Raw genomic sequence first — 22,565 nt, 5'->3', positions numbered from 1 at the left:
GATGGCTTGACCTTTCAAACAATGCAAGGTCAGTTTAATCACCGCAGCGCAGACAGGATCCCTCGGTTGTGTGAGCCATTCTCACTCCAGCTTCCGGTTATGGTGCCTTTTTGTTTCTTGACCTTGACAAACTCCATCTTTCCCATCATAGCTTTCTACATTGTGTCTCCCTGGGATATTTTTCCCTAGGTTTCTGCATCACTGGATTCTCCTTATCCTTGTTCTGATATTGTTTTATAAAGAAACCTTAACTGTTTCTTCTAGGTGTAGGTGTTTTTTTTCCCTCTCTTTACCTAAAATTTAACACATATACTTATTTATTTCTTTGTCCTTACAGCATTTATTTTGACAGTATTATATTACTTGTTTTTTTTTTTTTTACAGTCTTTGCAATGTATGAGGAGAAATAGGAAATGAGTAGCTATGGTCTATACTAATAGGGCCCATCTTTTTTGAATATCCTAAGTATCTGTTGTAGTATCTGACAAACATAACTCATTAGTATTTACTAAGCAAATGAAAAAATGAGTAAGTTCAACCTTTAAAAATGTCTAACTTTTCCTTTAGTGATTACCAGTGGATAAGTTCGGCCTTTCACATTCATGTATTTATTTAATAAGTATCTGATTGCATTTTCTGTATACTATTGATGTATGCATCCTTGAACCAAACACATTTTAGCAGGGGTAATATGTAGTAAGCATTAAAGAGCATGTCTGTTGCATTTGAAGATATTAAGTTCTATAGGGAAAATGAGTAATGGGTGCTGTGAGTAGTGCTGCTGGTGGCGAATACAATTTCAAGGGAAGCCGCCAGGGTCACTCTGGTAGAGAAGAAGATGAAAGCTAAGCTGGTTGCCTAGACATGGTGATGTGGCGAAGGGATGGGCTTAATGATGAGTGGGACAGAGTTCTGAACCCAGGGGCAAACTCTTGGTGCTAAACTGAGTTTTGACAAAAATGCCAGCACCATTCAATGAGGTAAGAGTAGTATTTGAACAGTTGTTGCTGGGATAATCGAATATTTTCGTGCACAAGGATCTGTTTAGACTCTTAGCTTGCATCACACATGAAAAGTAGCTTAACAAACAAAGAAAAAGGACCTAAATATAGGACCCCAAATCAGAAATCTGTTAGAGTGAAGTGTAGGGCTACATCCTGCAGTATTGTGTCAAGCAAAGCTTTCTTGGATGTTACATCAGGATCACAAGTCACCAAAAATCTTATCATCTTCGCTGTGAAATGTTCCAGAACTGCAAATATGTGGGGGGGGGTGGGGGCTGCTGCTTCTGAAGTGTCACTTCTAGATCCTAGCTATGATCCTATGTATGAACCCATGAGTGCAGAAACGGGATAAGGGATGAGTTACAGAGGGATGGGCAGGCTTAGAGAAACTGACAAAGCAGGTGCAGGCAGCAGGAGTAGGGGCAGCAACACCAGAGCTGTTGGGACTTAATCAGGGTGCAGAATGGGACTTGCTAGAGATGGCTGTCTGACAGGAGTTGGGAGCTTCAGTGGAGCTCAGCAACTAAATGTGATCTGACAGGGAGTTGGGAAAACAAGCATCTTACTCCTAGTGCTCTTTCTAGACCTTCAGCCATTGTCTCCTAGCAAGCCCATGTGAAAGTTACAAGACAAAGGAGTCCTTTGGTGAAATCCATGTAGGTTGTCTGCCCAGTGCAGACTACAGAAAAGCTTATTGAAGGTCGGGAGGGACAAATGAAAACTGTCCGGTGCATACCTTTCCAGGCCTAGTGGTGTGGTGGTTAGGATAGAGAGGTATAGTTTCCCCCACAGTGTGCTTATGACTTTGACATTTACAAAGCATGGAGATAGCATTTATATTTGCTATTTTCTTTGCTATCATATGGCTTATGGCCCAACTGGAGTCAATTCTGTAATTGAATATTAAGTATAGAGAGTAATAACTACTTTACAGTTATTTCAGTATTAGATGTTGTAAAGGTCTCAGAACTGCACATGTCACTAAGAACTTTCAAGAGAAGTAAATGATAGACACTATCTTCTAGAAGCCTGTAATCTGGTTAAAGAGAGAATTTTAATTGCACAAGCATACCAGATGACAAGCCGGTGTTTTACTGTGGGAAATTCGTCTGTCCCACAAGGAAACAAGGGCCCTTGTAAAATTGGACCATGGAACAAGTCACAAAGCTCTTGCCAAGTCACTTATCTACACTTTGTTTCCTCATTGTTAATGTCTCTTTGATATCTGGGCCTCTGAAGATTGAATCACAAGTTGAGAAATGCCGTTGGTTGGAGATGGTGTGGAAAGACTTCACAGTAATTGTGTTTGCTAAGGCGTCTGAAGCAGTTTTGCCCTTGGTGTTCAGAGAGGTTTCCCTTAATACAAGCGGGTAACATTTATGTTTCACATGGCAATGATCTCACAAGTCAGAGTTGTTTTTTTTTTTTTTTAAGGATAGTGTTCAAGAGGAAAAAGTTTGGAAAACCAATGCCATTTCTGGATGCCGCCTACCGTGGCCGTGGTCCTTTTGGCTTTCCTTCACTCCACCCTTTAAAAAGTATAAGCAAGAGTGAAGGCGATTTGGCATCTATTAGCATCACATTTGGGAAAACACATGAGTTCGAATACTGACTTTTGTTTTGTTTTTCTGTCTTTTTGAGACAGTGTTCTTAGTAGATACCGAGCCTGGCCTGGAGATCCCTGTGAAGCATAGGCTGGCTTCTTTGATCCTCTTGTCTATACTTTCAGAGTCCTGGGATCTCATGTGTAAGCCACACCATTTGCTGCTCCTGCTGCTGTTGTGTTTTGCTTTAAACCATAAAATGAAAACTTGTCTTGAGCTGGAACTCTCTTTCTCCTCAGCTTCCCAAGGGTTTGGATTTTGAAAGTGTATCTCGTGAAGGACAAGTATAAAACAAGTTATTGCTTAAAATGCAGCTTGGTTGCCGTGTTTCTGTTTCCTGTGCTTATCGTGCTGTATCTAAGCGCGCTTGGAATTGCTGGCCTCCTGTGTCTGGTAATACATTTTTAATGATTCACTATATTCTCGGAATGTTCAAGGCAAAATGAAGTTTGTTCTTCAGCAACCACTTTTTACTCTGCCTTACTGGAAGCAGCTGGCTTGGGGCAGCAGGTTCTCGGTGCCACCCACTTCTGATGCCGCTGAATGAAGTCATTCAGGGTGACTATAGGCATAGAGGCCCAGACAGGCTGTGGTAGTAACCTTTATTGCCTCAGAAGTTAATGAAGCCACATAGACGCTGATAATCGTTAAGACAGAGTAAGAGTAGGGGCAGATTCTGAAAATCAGTTTCCAGCCAGTTCGAGACATTTCTCCATGATATTTACATCTATTTATTGTGACCTAAACAAGGGACATTTATGTATGAACAAAAATGTCTTGTTGCCTCTTGTGAAATATTTTTACTTGAATAGAGCAATAGAAAGCTCCTGCGTATTAAAATATGTGTCTGTTCAGTGCTGTGTTAGACTTGTGTCTGAGAACATGACCTGATTTTTATTGCTATGCTGCTGTTTTTGCTCTCCTGGAGGATTAAAGTGATAGGACGTAGCTGAACTGAAGTTGTAAGTGCAGTCAGTTCCTGCGGACTGCCTGTTCTGACTTTTCTTGGAAGCCTCTTCTCTCCATTCCTTTCCTTGTGTTTCTTTCTTCTCACATTTGTGTGCGCGTGCGTGCGTGTGTGTGTGTGGGGGGGGTCAGATCACAGCTCTCTAGAGTCCGTTCTCTTTTTCTGTCCTGTGGGTCCTGGAGCTCAAACTAAGTTCGTGTCACCTGGCTGATAAGCTCCTTGTTTGCCCAGCCATCTCACCACCCTCATGGAGAGGGATTAAGAGCACGTGTTCTGAAATCCTGCTGCCTAGGTTCACCTCTGTTTGCAGGCTCCAAAATTGTCTCTGTAAAATGAAACCTTGCAATACTGTTTGGTGAAATGCAGAGGGCTTCAGGCCAGTTCCTGGTAAAAGTGCCGCTTCTTTACACCGTTGGTTTCCTTACACTGGTGAACTGTAAGGATTTGTTTATGTTTCATGGTCTTGGGGTCTTAATTTCAGGAATCACTTCTTAGAATTCACAGGGTTTGCCACAGAATTGTGTTAAGACAAGAACTTGATAAATAAATGTTTTTAGAATGAATAGTGATTATACAAATTGAGTGTTCAGTTAGGTATGGTCTGTATTTGAATTGAAGGAGATAAAATAGACATTGAGGTCTGTGTGTGTGTGTGTGTGTGTGTGTGTGTGTGTGTGTGTGTGTGTATGTGTGTTGAGACAGGGTTTCTCTGTATAACAGACCTGGCTGTCCTGGAACTTGCTCTGTAGACCAGGTTGGTCTTGAACTCACAGAGATCTGCCTGCTTCTGCTTTCTTAGTGCTGGGATTAAAGGTGTGAGCCTCCACTGCCCAGCAACATTGATTTCTTATATGAGACAAAGTGGATTTGGAGGCAGAATAATAAATTGAATCTCTAAACTATTTTAATCTCATTCTTCTGTTGGAAAAATAGGTGTTTATGTATAAAGCTATTGGTATGCATCATTCTAAACACAAATATACTATTATACATACTTTATAAGTCATCTGTAGTAATAAAACTAATGATCTAGCATAAAACTAAGTAGAGGTAGAAATATTAATATATTTTTTCTACCTTCAGCAGGAAGAGGTAGAAATATTGATATCTTTTTTCTACCTTCAGCAGGACATCCAGTACTTTCCAGATTATTGGGTTAAGAAGGTCATTTTGTCTGGCACTTCATCAGTACCATTGTTTAACTTTGCTGTGTTCAGTTTCTTATTCTGAAAAATAAGAAACAACTTATCAGGGCTATCATAAGGATTGTATAATGTTATATGGCCACTTCTCATAAGGGCTCAGAGTTGCTGTCATTATTGGGGGAGGGGGCGGAAACTTGTTGAGAATGTTCAAGAAATTATTAACTTTTGTATATTTTAATATATTTTTATCCCTAACCTCTTAGTCTGTTCTCCTAATGTTACTCTAGTTCTGCCTACATGTAAGAAATTGTACCTTAAGATTCAGTAGGTCTAACTGTACAGTCATTGTCTGTTTCCTTGAGCATGTGTCCATTCTCTCGTTTACTTTGACTTGGGATTTTGTAAACAGTTCTTTCTCTGTCCCTCTCTCTCTCTTCTCTTTTATATTCAGATTTTCCCTGCCTCTCATTGCTTTATTACTAGTTACTAATTTAACAAGGGTTTCTATTACAGTATTAACAGCAGAAAGTGGATGTTGAATTTTGGTAATAAGAAGGACAAGGATACTAAGCACTACACTCTGGCATGTCTCTTCCTCTATTGGTTGAGGGAGGGTTTGCTTACCATTGTTCAGTCATGGAGAATACGAATATTTTAAAAGTTCAATGTACTAGGACTAGGGTGTGACACAGCAGTTGAGTGGTTGCCTGGCATGTGCAAGGCCCTAGTTCAATTCCCAGCACTGTAAAATGTTTGGCCAGGATATCCTATATCCTTAAAGTCAACCAAATTATTTGTTTGTTTATTTATCTATTTATTTATTACAAGTGATGAAAATAGCTTAATTAGTTCATTGCTTAATTAGTTCTGTGGAAGTGATTGTTCTTGATAGACTACAGTCCTTCACCTCACTGAAGTGTTATGGTTGCTTCACTGAACAGTGTTTTAGCTAAGTGTTCTCAGCAAGAGTGATCCCTTTTCAAATGGGAATTGTAGGTGGAACCCTGTTCTGTGTATTTCTACCTTAACTACCAGCCACGACTTTCCTACACGTATAAACGAGAAGCTTACGTGTGCTCATTGAACTCAGGAGTCCCAGGCACCTCTTCATTTTCAGGCAGTATCTTAGCAGTTTGGGCTGCTATGAAAAATATAACAGCAAGAATTCATTTCTCACTTTTCTAGAGAGCAGGCATCCCAGGACCAGGGCTTTAATAGATTCAATGTTTGACAAGGACTGTTTCTTTCTTCACAGACAGTGCCTTCTTGCTGCATTCCAATATGGGGAGCAGGGTAAGGCAGCTTTCTGAGGCCTCTTGTGTAAGGGAAATAGGCCTCCAAAAGCTGCCCTTACTAATAACCTCACACTGATGATTAGGTTTGTAACATACGAATTTCATGGAGATACAAACATTCACACTATAGCAGGCACCTAGTTATTGCATGTGCATGAATGGGTCAGCAGTCAAGAAAACTCTTGACCTTATTTTATAGGTTATGCAAGCAGTCTGGTAGATTCATTATCAGTGTTAAAAAATAAAAGGTGAATACAACAGAAAATGTTGCAAGAAAGTTTTCAGTAATTATACTAGATGGACATTGGATCATAAAGTGGAGTTATTGTTATACTAATTAAGAATTTGTAGGTAGCTGGGGAGATGGCTCAGTCATTAACACACCTGCTTAAGTTCACATCCCCAGGACCTGTATAACCCCATGGAAGAAGCGAGGTGAGATGGCATTCATTTGTCCTAAGGATGGAGAGACAGAGACAAGAGGATTCCTGGAGCTCACTGGCAAGCCAGTCTAGCCAAATTGGTGAGCTCCGGCTTCACTGAGAGATGCTGTGTCAAAAATAATGTGGAAAGCAATAGAGGAAGACACTTAACATCGATCTCTGGTTTACACACACATGCACGTGTGTGTGCGTGTGCATGCACACACATGCACAGTGTGAAACCATCATCATAGACTTCGATATATAGGAAAATAATGTGACTATGTACCCACTCCTACATTATGTAATACATTTCATTTTATTTCTTGGTATGTGTATATGTTATGTGTATGTGTTCATATGCACATAGGCATGAGGATACACATGCTTTAAGAATGTGTACAGACACCAAAGTTGACAGTGGTGTCTTTTATCACATTTTACCTTATTTTTGAAGCAGCCTCTCAATGACCACGGAGCTCATTGATTCAGTGAGGCTGCTGGGCCAGTGAGCTCCAGCGATGCACCTGCCTTCCTCTTCACTGTGCTGGGGTTGCAGAAGCATGCTGCCGCTGCTGCACTTGGCTCTCATGTAGGTACTGGCAATCGAAACACAGGTCCCCGTGCTGTGCAGCAGACACCTTATCTCCCAGCCCTGCTTTTTTGATTTTTAAAATAATTTTGAATGCCAGCAGTGCATCTTTTCTCAGTTAATTCTAAGCTCCTTCAGCTGCCCTATTCAGCTTTATAAACATCTTCTGTTCAATCATATCTGCATATGAATAGCTTTCAGTATTTCTCTTTTAACAGTGACCCTTTGCACTTTCATTAAACATACAAGCAGCAGCATTAATGTTTCTATCCTTCCCACTTTGAGGAAATACAAGCGTAGCATTGCTTCAGGCATGTTTGATGATTGGCATGTAATTTCATTGAGTTTTAACAAATGAGTTTCTTTGAAAAACAGGTTATTTAGGATAGTGTTCTCTGTTACTGTTTGGAGGCCAAAAATTCCAGTCTTGTTTCTCCGGATGCATTCCTTAGTAACTATTAGTGCTATGTCATAGAGTTCTGTGCCAGCAAGTCCTTCAGAATTAGGAAGATTTGAATTCATTACTATACCATACTACTGTTTGTACTAAAGTTTTGCTTTTTTGGGATAAACCTTTCTATCCCATGAGCTAATTTTTACTCCCTAGATTCATATAATTTTGTATCAAATTTAGGCAGTGATGGGTTTTTTGATATTTTTTATTCAAGTACATCATGCCTTTAACTATATTCATTCCCTCATGTTTGTGTTCTTTCTCTTCCCAAATATTCCCTTTCTGCTTTTGTGGAAAGAGGGGGAGAGAGAGAGAGAGAGAGAGGGAGAGGGAGGGAGGGAGGGAGGGAGGGAGAGAGAGAGAGAGAGAGAGAGAGAGAGAGAGAGAGAGAGAGAGAGAGGAGAGAGATCCATATACAAAAGAAACATGCAATATGCAAAATGTGTCTTTATGATTCTGGCTTATTCCCCTTCATGTGATGGTCTCCAATATCTAAACAACATAGTTTTATTCTTCTCTGTGATTGACTAAAACCCCATTGTGTATACATACTTCATTTTGTTTATTGATTTATTTGTTGAGGGACACTAGACTGACTCTATTACTTTGCTGTAAGTAGTGCTAGTGCTACAATAAACATGAATCATCAAGGGTATTTGATTGTGGGCCTTGGCTGACTTGAACCTGTTATGAAGACAAGGCTAGCCTCTAACTTGCAGAGATCTTCCTGTGCTGTCTCCTGAGTGCTGGGATTAAAGGCTTGCATCACCATTCCTGGCAGATGAGATATTTCTGTAGTGTGCTGACCTAGATTCCTTTGTGTATATTATCAGGAATGGCATCTTAAATAACATTGCCAGAAACATTGAAAGCAACCTGGTCAGAGCTGTTCCTCCTAGGGTGAAGGCCAAAGTGACTGTCATAGTTAGTGATTGCCATACCTTGTTTTCTTCAGAGTGCTGTGTAGGCAGACTGCCTTTCTGTCTCCCATCCCCTTGCTCCCTTGGCTCATTCAGAACTCATTAATCTTTTCTTCTTTTTGATTCAGTGCTTTTGGTATCTGCACAAAGTATAAATTTTTGGCATCAGACACATCTTTGTTTGAAAGTTCAAGTTTGGCTTTGACCAGCTGTTTGACTTAGCAAGCAAGCACCTGAACCTCTATTTCACGTGGGTGAAATGTGCCTCCAATTGTAGGTGTGTTTTGACTAATTCAATTACCACTAGCTCTTATAAGCAGAGAGATCCACTGCTTATTCTTGGTGGCTTTTATTAGGGTACTTAGTGTTTTCTAAACTACTACTATTTTCTAAAATCTTATTTGATTGGAATCAAATATTACATTAAGTGTGGGGGTGTGATACGATAAGCTAACATAACGTCAAAGCACACCTACAATGGGAGTAGTAATTGGTATTCTCACCCCAAAACAGCAGTAACCTACCTCCCTTCTTTTCTCCCTCCCTCCCTTCCCCCCCTGCCCCCCCGTCTCTCCCTTGATGGGAGATGTCATTCTGTAAATAAGTTTATCTTATTGGTTGATGAATAAAACACTGTGGCCAATAGGGCAGCAAAATAGGAGGGTGTAGGAGATGAGGAGGATTCTGGGAGGTGTAGGCAGAGAACAGTAGTCATGTAGGTCACCAGAGGAGTAACAGGTTCTCGGACCTTTCTCCAGTAAGATAAGACCATGTGGAAATACTTAGATTGAAGGAAATGAGTTAATAATTAAGACAGAACTAGCCAATAAGAAGCTCAAGTCACTGGCCAACAGTTTCGTAATTAATATGGTGTCTGTGTGCTTATTTGGGGCTCAAGGACCGCAGAACCTGCTGGACCAAGAAAGCTCTTGTAACACTCCCTTGATTATTGCATTTATAAGTTTTTGGTCCTTAGGAGTGATGCATAGCTTCACCCAGCTATCAGGCCCTGAAAAACTATAAGGCATTTCAATAGGGATTCTGTCACATCAGAAAAGTGTATCGGCATAACTTCTCTTAAGAAATGTTATAATTTATGATGACTAACTTGAGAAAGATTTAGTCTTCCTTGACAATGAACCCCCTAATTGGTTATCCATTACCAAGTGGTCAACCCCAAAATCATATATATGCAATCAATACCAAATTAACTCAGCAGGTTGTATTTATGCATATATGTATATATGTAACATTAATAACTAAAGAAAAGAGGATAAAATTTGAGAGCAGTTGGAGAGAGGTTGGCGAGAGGAAGAATGATGTAATATTTTAATTAAAAATTTAAAAAGCAGTAACTTGGAATGCAGTTACTCCTTAAGATTGTGAGCCATTAAATGGAAAATCCAGTAATTTATTTGAAGACAATTTTGCATGCTTTATTTTCATACCAGAAATCCTTGAACTGAAATTCTCATCTGTAAATATTTATTCCTTTTAAATAAAATATAAGTTATTTTATCATAAGCCCTGATAGACTCCTTGCATTCCTGTTTTTCTCTGCAAACCTAGCCATAATTATTTTTTGGTTTTAGAGTGGCATTAGACTGTCTATTTTTGACAAATACACTACTAATAAGTGCAGTATATAATATGGCTTTGGAATTTATTCTGGGCATGGTACACCCTTTGTAAGCCCAGCACTTAGAAGGTTAGAGGCAGGGAGGATGAGCAGACCCACTGCTAGGCTATATGATGCCCTGTCTCTAAAGAGTAAAGTAAAATTTAAAATCCATAAGGCAAAATTACATTAACTATATGGATGTTAAGGCTTTGTTGTTTTCAGAACGCCTTTGATCTCTGAAAATCCAAAACACAGCAGTTAATTTCTCACAACTATAATTTGTTAATAAAAGTTTCATATTGATTCGTGTTTTTTATGATTTTTTCAATAGTGCCTTGCCTGTTTTGTAAGTTCAAATTATAAAACAAATCATTATATAACCAATTGAATTATAACATTTAGAAAGAAAATTGCTACCCAATTTTTTAATAAAATATCTATGATTGTCTGAGCTTTTCCCAAATGCATAGACAGAGCCTCTTTGGGTTTACCTACTTCTATGTGTGTGCACCACTTCCAGGATCATATACGGATTATATATACCTCCCAGGATTATTCACAACTGGGAGAAGGTGCACAGGAAGTATCTAGTGACTGGAATCTCACTTAAGGAACTAATGACCCTCCTCGAATGCTCCTTCCATGAGGGAGCATCAACAGGCCTCCTCCTGATGCTTGAATAATCCCAGCTGCTCTGCTAAAGTAGAAATGGCTCTTATGTGAAAGCAGTGTCCCTTACCACTCTCCTTCTGATTTAGTCTCTTCAAGGAACAGTCTTGGGCTTACCTAGTGAGTGAGCCTGAATACCATTTTACCACCACCCAAAATAAAACAGTTTAAAAAATCAGCATTTTTGATACAATGTAATATTTGAATATTTTCTATAAAGTGTTTCTGGGAGAAGCTGAAATATTCAGTGAAGAATTAGTGAACAATTAGTCCTGTAACCACCAGGCACATCATGGAACAAACTCAAGGCTTCTTTTTTTGTTTTGCTTTTCGAGACAGGGTTTCTCTGTGGCTTTGGAGCCTGTCCTGGAAGTAGCTCTTGTAGGCCAGACTGGTCTAGAACTCACAGAGATCTGCCTGCCTCTGCCTCCCGAGTGCTGGGATTAAAGGCGTGCACCACCACCGCCCAGCCAAACTCAATGTTTCGATATGTCCTAGTAGAGCCTCTATATGTCTGCTTGAGTTCACCTGTAAGACCAGAGCTGGGGAAGGAGCTGGGAGTGCAAAGTGCAGTATCTGCTTTTGGCTTAGTCACATGATAAGCTCCGTGATGTTATGCTAGTCATGGATATCCTCTGGAATTCAATTTCTTTATCTATAAAATGAAGGATTTGAATAAAATGATACCCAGCACTGATACCACTTAGAAAATGATAGACTTGGCTCAATGAAGCTAAAAAGTAAAATTTAAAAGTTGTGAAAATGAATATGGTCTGGGAGAGTGTGTGTGTGTGTGTGTGTGTGTGTGTGTGAGAGAGAGAGAGAGAGAGAGAGAGAGAGAGAGAGAGAGAGAGAGAGAGAGAGAGAGAATGAGAATCAATCAGGCTGTCTCTTAGTTTCTGTTGTTTTAACAGAATTTGTGAGAAAATATATTTATTTGACTTATTATTTTTAGTGTTGAGAATTCAAAGAACGTGTCATGAGTGTCTTTGTTCCATAGTGGATGATCAAAGAGGATGAGTGGGAGAGTTCCCTTAGTAACAACTCATTCCCAAAGCAGCACTGATTCATTAATGTGCAACCTGTGGACATCTCTAAAGTTCTAAGGCTTACTGCTATCACAGTCGAAATTAACTTTCAAAAGAGGGTTGGTAGAGACATGTGAAGCTCAACAAATCCCAACCTGTACTGTCTAGATGTACTGTCTTCATATCCCCAAATGCATGAGAGATGAAAGAAGGGGCAATGTGGTACTTCAAAAGGAAATCAGGAGGTAGAATGTAAGCCAAGTTTGAATACAGTTTATTCTCAGAATACCTCCTTACCTCATAAAGAAAGTAGTACTGGCTTGAGAGTTATTTTTCTGCATGTGTGAGTAGTAATTCCATGATTAAAAAAATTTACATTTTTATTTATGTGTATGAGTGCTCTATCTGCATGTACACCTACATGCCAGAAGAGGGCATTAGATCCCACTATAGATGTCTATGAGCCACCATGTGGGTGCTGGGAATTGAACTCAGGACCTCTGGAAGAGCAGCCAGTGCTCTTAACCGCTGAACCATCATCTCTCCAGTGTTCCATGATTGCTCTTATGTATTTTTTTTAAATTTCTATTGACGGTAAGAGGTCATACATAAGAGATTTGGAGTGCTTGAAACTTGGAAATAGTGGAAATCATTGTGGTTTTCTGTTTGGTGCGTATGTATCAGAGAGTAATATGTTGAAGGCCTGGCTTGATTCTGTTTCTCAGAGGTAAATGCTTTTGTAGAAACAATAGGTTTCTACAAAATGATATTAACTGTAAAATGACTAAGGAGAGAAGGAGCATTTACAGCATCAGTGACAATCAATAGTCTAAACTTGATAAATTTCCAAGTTTGGGATATGAAAACCTGGAGTCCCTTGACAACTTATGACAGTTTTTAAGTCAACTTGACTTCAGAACAACTATGTTCTTAAGTATGTTGTTAAAGTAGTCATATCAGGGACTCATGTTCCAAGATTGCTGACTGAATTAGGACATTGAATGGCCATGAAACAAATATTAAATGCACCTTTGAAAGACCTAAGGGTATTTAACCAGAAACCAGCAGGACAGATTTTATATATATATATATATATATATATATATATATATATATATATGTATGTATGTATGTATGTATGTATATATGTAATATGTATATATATATGTTAAATTAGAAACAATCTTATTTTACATATCAATCCCAGTTCCCTCTCCCTCCCATATCCCCAACGACCCCCCCCATCCCATTCCCCAGGGAGAGTGAGGCCTTTCATGAGGGATCATTGAAATCTGACAAGTCATTTGAGGCAGGGCCTAGGCCCTCCTCTGTGTATCTAGACTAAGAGATTATCCCTCCATGGGAAATGGGCTCTCAATGTCCATTTACGCACTAGGGATACATCCTGGTTCCACTGCCAGAGGCCCCATAGACTGCCCAGTCCTCCTAGCTGACACCCACATTCAGGGGGCCTGGTTTGGTCCTATGTTGGCTCCAGACTGTCAGACTGTGGTCCATGAATTTCCACTTGCTCAGGTCAGCTGTTTCTGTGGGTTTTCCCAGCATGGCCTTGACCCTTTTGTTCATCACTCCTTCCTTTCTGAAACTGGATTCCAGGAGTTTTGCTCAGTGCTTGACTGTTGGTCTAGCAGGACAGATTTCTAAGAACAATTCATTATAATCACAAAGATTGGCCTGTACCAGTATTTGGTATCCTCATTTTCTTTTTGTATGACTTACAGGAGTGCTTATGTGCTATATGACAGTGATAAAATTCTTTTCTTCACAGAATCAGAGTGAGAGGTTTGCTTTCCTTGCAGAGTGGTATGATCCCAACGCTTCACTGCTCCGACGCTATGAGCTCCTGTTTTACCCTGCAGATGGATCTGTTGAAATGGTAAATGAGGGCTAGAACCATGGCTCAGTTGGTAAAGTGCTGGCTGTGCAAGCCTGACGACCTGAGTCTGATGCTCAGCAGCCGGGAAAAGCCAGGCAAGGTAGTGCCTGCCTGTAATCCAGCACTGTGTAATTCCAGTAGAGATGTGGGACTTACTGGCTAGATTGTCTAGCTGAATGGGTAAGCCCCAGGTCCAGTGAGAAGTCCTGTCTCAGAAGGCAAGGTGAAGCAGGTATGGTGGTGCAAATCTTTAATCAAGCACTCAGGAGGCAGAAACCTGGCCAGTCTTTGGTTGTGGCCAGCTTGGTTTACATAGAAAGTTCCAGGCCAGCTTGGGCTACCTAGTGAGACTCTGTCTTAAAACAAAACCAACCAAACAAACAAAAAACCTCCCCCAAACAAAAAACAAAACAAATAAAAGTAAGGTGTACAACTTCTGAAAACAAGACCTGAAGTTCTCCTTTGGCTTCCAAGCATGTTCATGGAAGTCTGCTCATACATGGGAGCTCACACACTGATAAATAGCCTTTTTTGCAAAGTTATTTTTTATGGGACAGGGAGAGAATAAGACTGCCTCTAGTAGGTTGATTTTGATCTTGCATTTGAAAAATATATTTTTTCTTTTTAATTGAAAACAGATTTTTTTCATGCAATATATTCTGATTACTCCTTCCAAATTTTCCCATCTTCCCATCACACCCTTTCTTTCTCTCTTTCATTAGAATATAAACACGTGTCTAAAAAACAAAATAAAAATAAATCAGAATATGACAAAACAAATAGGAAAAAGAAAGCCAAAGGGAAATGCACGGGAAACACATACAGACATTGAGATAGAGACATTGGCACACACAGCTTGCAGGGTACACTGATGTAATAGTGGCCCGAAGGTGTGGGAGTAACCAACTACTTCTGAAGATATATTTTTATTGGGATCCTTGTTTCTCGGCGGTCATTAATATATCAATGCATGAAGACAGCTTTCTGCTGGTATTTTTTTTTCTGAGTTATGAGGCAGACAGAATTCTACCACACAGTGTAGAATAGCTTCTCACTTACAATCCTGCATCATCTCAAATGGGGTTATAAATGTGCACCTTCACACCCAACCTTGTTGCAGATTTCTAACCAAATTTTTCACAACTTTTTTGACATTAAACATATAGGAACAGCTTAAAATTGGTGACATTTGACTTTAATTTCAATATTTAGGAGGTTGAAGCAGGTGATTCACAAGTTCAAGGTCACCTAAGCTATATAGCAAGATCTTTTCTCAAAACAAACAAACCTAGAGAGGCACTCTCCGTGGGTAATAACACTGGCTGTGAAAGCATGAAGGTCTAAGCTTGAACATTAAGTGCCTACGTAACAGCTGGGCCTTGTTCCATGTGATTACATCAACATTGAGTTGCAGAGACAGGCAGCTCCCCAGAGCTCTCTGGCCAGCTAGTCTAGCTTAACCAGAAAACTTCATGTTTAGTGAGAGACCCTGTGTCAATAGAATAAGGTGAGAAATGACAGAGAAAGACACCAGACAACTTCCGCTGGCCTTCTCATGTATGCATGTACACCTACCTAGATGCACATACATGAACATGCATGCATAACACATACACACACACAGATAGTGATAGACAGAGAGACCCCAAACTGAAGTGGGACAACTGGGGTTTTAGATTAATCCATATTTGATGAGTGGTTATAGGTAATGGTTATAGTAACAGATATTATTATTAAAAGTTAGTTTCTGTATAAAAAGTCTAATTGAAGAGGATCTCAGAGGGTCCCTTTCTTTGCATCCCTTCACTGGTAATTTCTTTAAAAAGTCAGCCTATTTGGGAGTGGAGGGTCTAGAGAGGCGGCTCAGCTAACAGTGTTTGCTGCTCTTTTAGGTCCCAGGTGTGGCTCCTAGCACTTCCGCATCTTTAAGAGTTAGGCAGTGTACAGCTGCAGCTCCTGTGCGCCTGCACTCACATGCACACACCCACATAGACAGTGACACACATGTATACACATATTTAAGTAAAATACAAGTTTTAATGAGCTTTTTCAGTATTGGAATGCATATGTAAAATTAAGGAATGGGAGAATATGACTGTCTCTGTGGTTCATAGGTGTTGAGTTACTGAAGCAGTTTGGTTAAAATAAGTCTATTCAGGGTATTTTAAAGTATATATTTTTATTATTACTAAATTGGATTTGGAAATAGAGATTTATAGTATAAAATATGGTTTATATGTGTAGTGAAAAAGTAAAAGGGTATAGCTATCTCTGGTAAGATAAACAAGTGGAAAACTGTCACTACTTCCCAGTAAGGTTAACATTCTTTACTTATATGTTTCATCATGTTTGGTTCTAGCATGATGTAAAGAATCGTCGCACCTTCTTAAAGCGGACCAAGTATGAGAACCTGCGCTTGGAAGATTTATTTATAGGCAACAAAGTGAATGTCTTTTCTCGACAACTGGTGTTGATTGACTATGGGGACCAATACACAGCTCGCCAACTGGGCAGTAGAAAAGAGAAGTAAGAAAACAGTTATGTCATCTTTTCCATTGAAACATTATGTATGACTTTGGCTACTAACTTCTGATTTCTGTTTCTCAACTGTGTTTTCACAGTGTACCATTTTTTCCAGTGACCCAATATAATGTTATAACATTCTTTTTTAATAGTTTGGAACTGATTTAGGATTTGTTAATGATTAGAATAACAAAATGATATCTGTAGTCTTGGGATGTGATTATTTTGGGGGGAGATATAAAGTTTTTACACACGCTATCATTTTTTAAAAAAATTTCTCACTAAAACGTAAGACTATTTGAGCATAAACTGTTCTTCCTAAGGATAAACAGCTTTGGGAGAGAGGAAGTAATGATGCATGAGTTACTGTAAACTCAGAAGACAACGAAGTTTTTTCTTGCAAAACTGAAGGCTTTGTGGAGTTGTTGGGTGTTGATAAACGATAATTGAATTATCACGCAGTTAGATGAGCTGTGATCAAATGCTAGCCAAAGGAATGAGTGTAAAGAAAGATACAAAGGCAGGAAATCCTATCTTAAGTTGAGAAGAACTGTTGTTTTGCTTGAATAAGTTGGTGGCTAAAACTTAAAAAAATTTAATTACTAAAATAATGATCCTACTAATTATGTTAATAATAGGTATGGATAGGAAATAGTGTACGTGATTAATAGAAATGGAGTAAAGAAGGCTGGGGATGTAGCTCAGTTGGTAGCGTGTCTAGAATGGATAAAGCCCTAAAGTTCTGGGTTTGAGCACCAGCACTGTGTAAAACTGGGGGCAGTGGCACATGTCTGTCATCCCAGCACTTGGGAAGTAGAGGTAGAAAGATCAGAGTTCAAGGTCATATGAGGTTACATAGGGAGTCTTAGGTCAGCTTGGGTTACATGAGATCCCTCCTTAAAAAATAAAATAAGACGGGTAATGGTCTTTAATCCAAGCACTCAGGAGGCAGAGGCAGTTGGATCTGTGGGTTCAAGCCTGGCTTACAGAGTGCGTTCCAGGATGGCAAGAACTGTTACACAGAGAAATCCTGTTTCAAAAAACCCAAATAAATAAATAATCAAATAAATAAAACTCAGAGACTGTCCAAGTCCACAAGAATGGAAGCTTTAGAGACATCTGGATGAGAAGCTGCCTCAAGGAGATGCGCTAAGTGAAACAAACCAAGATAACAAAGGATAGACTCTGTTCCAAAGAGAGGAAGATCTGGAGAACATCGGAATCACAAAGAGAGAAATAACTTGTTTGGGGGAATTTTATTCAGCTACAAAGAGTGAAATTCTGACATCTGCAAAAAAGAGGTTAGAACTGGAAGTCATTATGTTAAATGAAATAAGCTAGACTGACAATAGATATCATATGCCTTCTTTAAAATGTGGAATATGGATGGATGGATGGATGGATGGATGGGTGGATAGATGATAGAGTGTAGAAAGGAAACTATGGAGGAGAGAATGGGGAGTGGGGAACAAGAAATTGTAATAGAATATATATGTCATGAAAGCAGAGACTATTGGCGGGAAGGGAATGGTACTAAGAAATGAGTCACCATTGGGGAGGGCAGCACGATGTGAAAAAGAACAGAGTATAATGACACGAAAATGTCACTAAAACATTTTTTTAAAGAGAATGATGTCAACTGTAAAGTGTGGGGGGAAAAAAGGGCTACCCAGTGGGAAGGAGTGTGCAGCACACTGCTCCACCGTGGCTCCCTGGCAGAGCTGGCAGGAAGGGTGGGAGCAGGGAGGGACAGAGCCCCATCCAAAGTGTAAGCCAGGTGACGCTTGTGAGAAGACACTAGCATTGTCAAATGGAATATATATTTATGAAAGGGGACCAACCTGAGAAGGAGGGATGTGGAGGTGGCTAAGGGGTGTTAGATGAGCAAAGTTAATGTTGTATATTATGAAAGTGTGGTAGTGGAACCCATTGCTTTGTGCAATAACTAAAATAAATTTTAACACCTGAAAAACAAAAAGACACGAGAATTTATACATAGGAGGCTAGATAGGACCTGGAAATGGTTCTTCTCATCCTGTTTTACTTCATTTTTATGTCTTTTATGTCACTGAGCAAATCCTTTTAGACATTGCAAGTGCCTAATCTGTGTCAATTGAATTAATAAATTGCAAACTCGTTTATCTGCTTTTTTTTTTGTATTTCCTTTCTATTCTCAAGATATGACTTTTGATCTAACTGATAAGGAAGTTAAAGCTGTTTGTCACTAATGTCTGTTATTGAGCTTAGTCATAGAACTAGCATGTCTAATAAGGGTTGAAGACATGACTAACAAAAGACAATGAATGTAAAAATGAAAAAAGAAAAGAAACTGTAGGAAAAAACTGGGATGCAGAGAAGCCAATCTGTCTCTTGTTCACAATGGTCCTGCAAACCTTTATTGAATGAATGAATGAATGAATGAGTGGGATTATGTCATCGTAAATGAAGGGGTAAGATGACTGGCAGACATTCCTGCCTTCCTCATCCCTCCCTGCTATTGCACTAGCTTGCTTTAGTTAACAAATGAGATAAGGCATCGTATAAAGAGAAAGGCTAAATAGAAAGGTTAATTTGCCTCATTGTTTTGGAGCTTTCATCCTATGACTGGTTGACCTCACTGTGTTGGGCTCAGCAATACAACACACTATGATGGGATACTGAGTGGAGGAGGAGGCTCTTCACCTCAGGACAGAAAAGTAAAGACAGTCTGCTGCCCAACACCTCCCAGAACAACACACCATGATGGGATACTGAGTGGAGGAGGAGGCTCTTCACCTCAGGACAGAAAAGTAAAGGCAGTCTGCTGCCCAACACCTCCCAGAACAACACCCCCTGCAAATTCTACCATAGAACTATAAGCTTGGGACTAAGCCTTTCCACATGGGTCTTAAAGGACAAGTGTCCAGGGATGACATGGCTTCTCTGGGAGGTGGATAAACTGTAGTTCTGAGCCCCACGTGTGCCTTTTATTCTTTCCTTATTGCTTGCATTCCTGATCTTCTTTGGTTTTGGTTTGGTCAGAAAGAAACCAAACCAACTGGAGATGCAACTAAAAATCAAGCTTTATAGGAAAAAAATGACTTAATAATAACTCTCTTCTGAAAACTGATTTCCAGTGTTAAGAAAATGGCATTTTAATTATTCAGTGTCCACATTTATGAACTGCAACATTCTGGGAATAGATTAAATATGTTGGAAATGAAATTTTAATTCCTTCATCTTTCTTTGGTCTAATTTTGGAGATTTATTGGTTGAAAGGTTTTTGGGTTGTTTTTTGTTGTTGTGCATATGTAGTTATTGTTGTAGTTCTTAACATTGGGGATCATTGTTGGAAGTTAAGATTGTATGTTTAGAAAAGTTCCAGAAACTACTTAACTCAAAATGAAAAAACAAAAAATCAGTCAAGTCATTTCTTAATGCCTACTACCAAAATAGTTGAGTGCCTAGTATCTGCTGTAGCCTCTGTAGAGTAGGGTATTTCTTTCTGTGACTTCCTTATCCTTTCTTTACAGTCTCTTTCTAATTCTTGAGGTGTAGTGAACAGGAGGTAACGGTCAAATGTAGAGTGATTGTGTCGTGGGAGACCATCAAAGGGCAACTGTTAAGTTGGGAAGGCCTACAGTACTAGACCAAGAGGCATCATTTATTCTAATGAGATCTGATGTTAAAAGTCAATGAGAGTAAAGAAATAGCGGCTGTAACTCCATGCGGTCGTGTGGGAGTACATGCCTGTATGTGTGCACTCGTGTGTGTGTGTGTGTGTGTGTGTGTGTGTGTGTGTGTGTGTGTGTGTGTGTGTGTGTAGGTCAGAGTTGACACTGGGAATCTTCCTCTATCACTCTGTGCTTTATTTATTTATTCAGACAGGGTGTCTGACTGAATCTGGAGCTCACTGATTGGTTAGACTGTGGCCACAAAGCATCAGGCATCCGCCTGTTTCTTCCTCCCTTGTGCTAGGATTACAAGCGCACAACCACCATGCTTAGTTTTTAACTCAGGCCCTCATGCTTGTGTGGCAAGAACTTGACCTACTGAGCCATATCTTCAGCCTCTATAATCCCTTTTGTGATTAATAAATATCTATAGCTTTCACTCACTGTGGATAATAATATATCCAAGTGTCCTGGCTAGTTTTATGTAAGCTCGTCACAAGCTAAAGTCACCTGAAAGGAGGAAACCTCAATTGAGAAAAATGCCTTATAAGATCCAGCTGTGAAGCATTTTCTTAATTAACGATTGCTGTGGGAGGGTCCTGCCCACTGTGGGTGATGTCATCCCTGGGCTGCTGGTCCTGGGTACAGAAAGCAGGCTGAGAAAGCCATGAGGAGCAAGCCAGTAAATATCACTCCTCTGTGGCCTCTGCACCAGCTCCTGACTCCAGTTTCCAGCCCTGTTTGAGTTCCTGTTCTGATTTCCTTAAATGATGAACAATGAATGATATGAAAGGGTAAACCAAATAAACCTTTTTCTCCTCAACTTGCTTTTTACTCATGGTGTTTCATCCCAGCAACAGAAACCGACAGTTAGTCACGGTGATGGGCACTGTGCATACTCATCTCAGCTCACGACAACTTTAGGTTTTCATTTAAATTAGCAGAGGTACTGAGAAGCTGGGATTCATAGTCTCACTGGAGCCAAATAAAAGTAAAACTGGTCCTAACAATTGTTACTTCTGTCTTTAACTCTGATTTGTGAGGAATGAAATAGTAAAGTCCGTTGGCCAGTCACATATCTAGACAGTAAAAGGAAACAAACTCTGTTTTTTTTTTTTTACTCCAAAATGTATCCATTTTTTGCTACACTTCTAAAGCTGTTGGGTGGAATGAAATTTTAAACTGGATATACTTTAATGTGCATAATCATTTGAAGGATTTGGCCTTTGTAGTTAATGAAAATGCATGCAGTAGTATATATATTGGCTTAAATTATTTCACCATTGTCTCTTCTGATTCTTTTCTAACTGCAGCTGGGTAGTAAATAATAGCAGTCATTTGGGTGACTTGAATAAAGTTTTGAGTCCAGGAATCTCAGCTGTCTTATGCACCCATTGCCCTGAGAAGTAGTGTTAGTATTCCACGCTGCATTGAGGGTGGTATCTGTGCTTAGAAGGAGTCGAAAGATGGCTTGCTGGGCTCAAGGAGAAAGACATAACTCTCTTTTGAATGTGTAAGTACATCAAGTAATTGCAAATGTTTGCTTAACTCAGACAGTCGTCATTAATGCAGCTCTATCCATGGGCTCCCTCTTCTTATGTTACCACTGGAGATTCTGCTCAGTCCTCGGATGCATCTGCATGTTTCTGTTCAAGTTATCTTCCACCCCAGCTGCAAAACCATGTGTTCATCGGTTTCTGAACAGTTCCACCTGGATTTTCCACAGGTTCTTAAAAATTAACAAATTCAAGATGGAGCTCTGTTTTACTCAGTAACCTGCTCCCTCTGCTTTCCCAGCATTCGCAGTCATTGAGGTTGAGAGTTTCCTGAATCCTACCATCATTGTAACCCCACATCCACACAGGGGTCACGTTATCAGTTTATCTCCCCCAACAACGTTCTTATTTATCTTTTCAACATTGCATCATTTTGTGATCCTTTCAGCCTATTTTGTCTGCATTCCCCTCTAAATTATTGTTGCAAAACCCGTAGCACCAGAATCTGAAGTATTTATTGGCTTGTAAGTCTTTATCTCTTCTTTGGTATTTCTTCCTTATGTTAATGCCCGCCCCCATCTCTCGTATTATCTTTATGTGGTGATTATTATGTTTATATATGTGGGAGTATTGCATAAATGTGTATGATAGGTATGTCTGTGTGTTTGTGCTGAATTACTTGAGGGACAGAATACAGTTTCTTTGCTCTGGGGGAGGAGCTGTTGTTTCTGTCTATTTCCTAGAGGGATGGCCGTTATCTGTTATCCAAGTTCAAATATTTAAGTTCTAGGGCTGGTGAGATGCTCAGTGGGTAAAGGTGACAGCTGCTAAGTCTTAAGACCTGAGTTTGAGTCCTGGGACCCATATGGTAGAAGGAAAGAATTGAGCCTCTCAGACTGTCCTCTGATCTCCAGATGTATACCACAATGTGTGCACCCACAGACAGACAGACAGACACAGACACACACACACACACACACATACACACACACACACACAATTTAAAAGTGTAATTAAACTTTCTGTTTTAGTTCTGAACCTGTGTGATGTGAACACATGCCTTCTGGCTTGCCCTGAAGTTGTAGAATTGGTCCAAACTATTTTAGGAATGATCATCTGTTATAGTCTATTTCCTCCTCTAGTACTGCAGTGTATAGTAAAGTTCAGATTGCCAGAGGCCGTGCTGGCAAGTCAAAAGTAACAGTGATTCTCACCTTTTCCAGACCTTGTAGTACAAACTTTCTTAATAGTTATTTACTAGCTAGTCAACTCATC

At 39.7% G+C, this 22,565-nt stretch overlaps 1 protein-coding gene across 6 annotated transcripts in view; it reads left to right on the top strand.

Annotated features, from left to right (window-relative positions):
- The window catches only part of Nme7 (NME/NM23 family member 7), a 126,490-nt gene that overhangs the window by 12,586 nt on the left and 91,339 nt on the right, over positions 1-22,565 (top strand). For 4 of the 6 annotated variants that reach the window (XM_021227932.2, XM_021227931.2, XM_013114304.3 and 1 more), the window contains 2 exons: positions 13,511-13,618; positions 15,978-16,144. In XM_021227932.2, the coding sequence (XP_021083591.1) occupies positions 13,616-13,618; positions 15,978-16,144 (170 nt within the window). In that variant the 5' untranslated portion in view covers positions 13,511-13,615. The remainder of the gene's footprint in view (positions 1-13,510; positions 13,619-15,977; positions 16,145-22,565) is intronic. The other 2 variants (XM_040737382.1, XM_040737381.1) reach the window with 1 other exon arrangement.

This window comes from Mesocricetus auratus, unplaced genomic scaffold (assembly GCF_017639785.1).
Source record: "Mesocricetus auratus isolate SY011 unplaced genomic scaffold, BCM_Maur_2.0 Super-Scaffold_100676, whole genome shotgun sequence".
In the NCBI taxonomy this organism is placed as follows: domain Eukaryota; kingdom Metazoa; phylum Chordata; class Mammalia; order Rodentia; family Cricetidae; genus Mesocricetus; species Mesocricetus auratus.
Note: the sequence above shows the minus strand (reverse complement) of the source record. Positions and strands in the feature narration are given on the sequence as shown.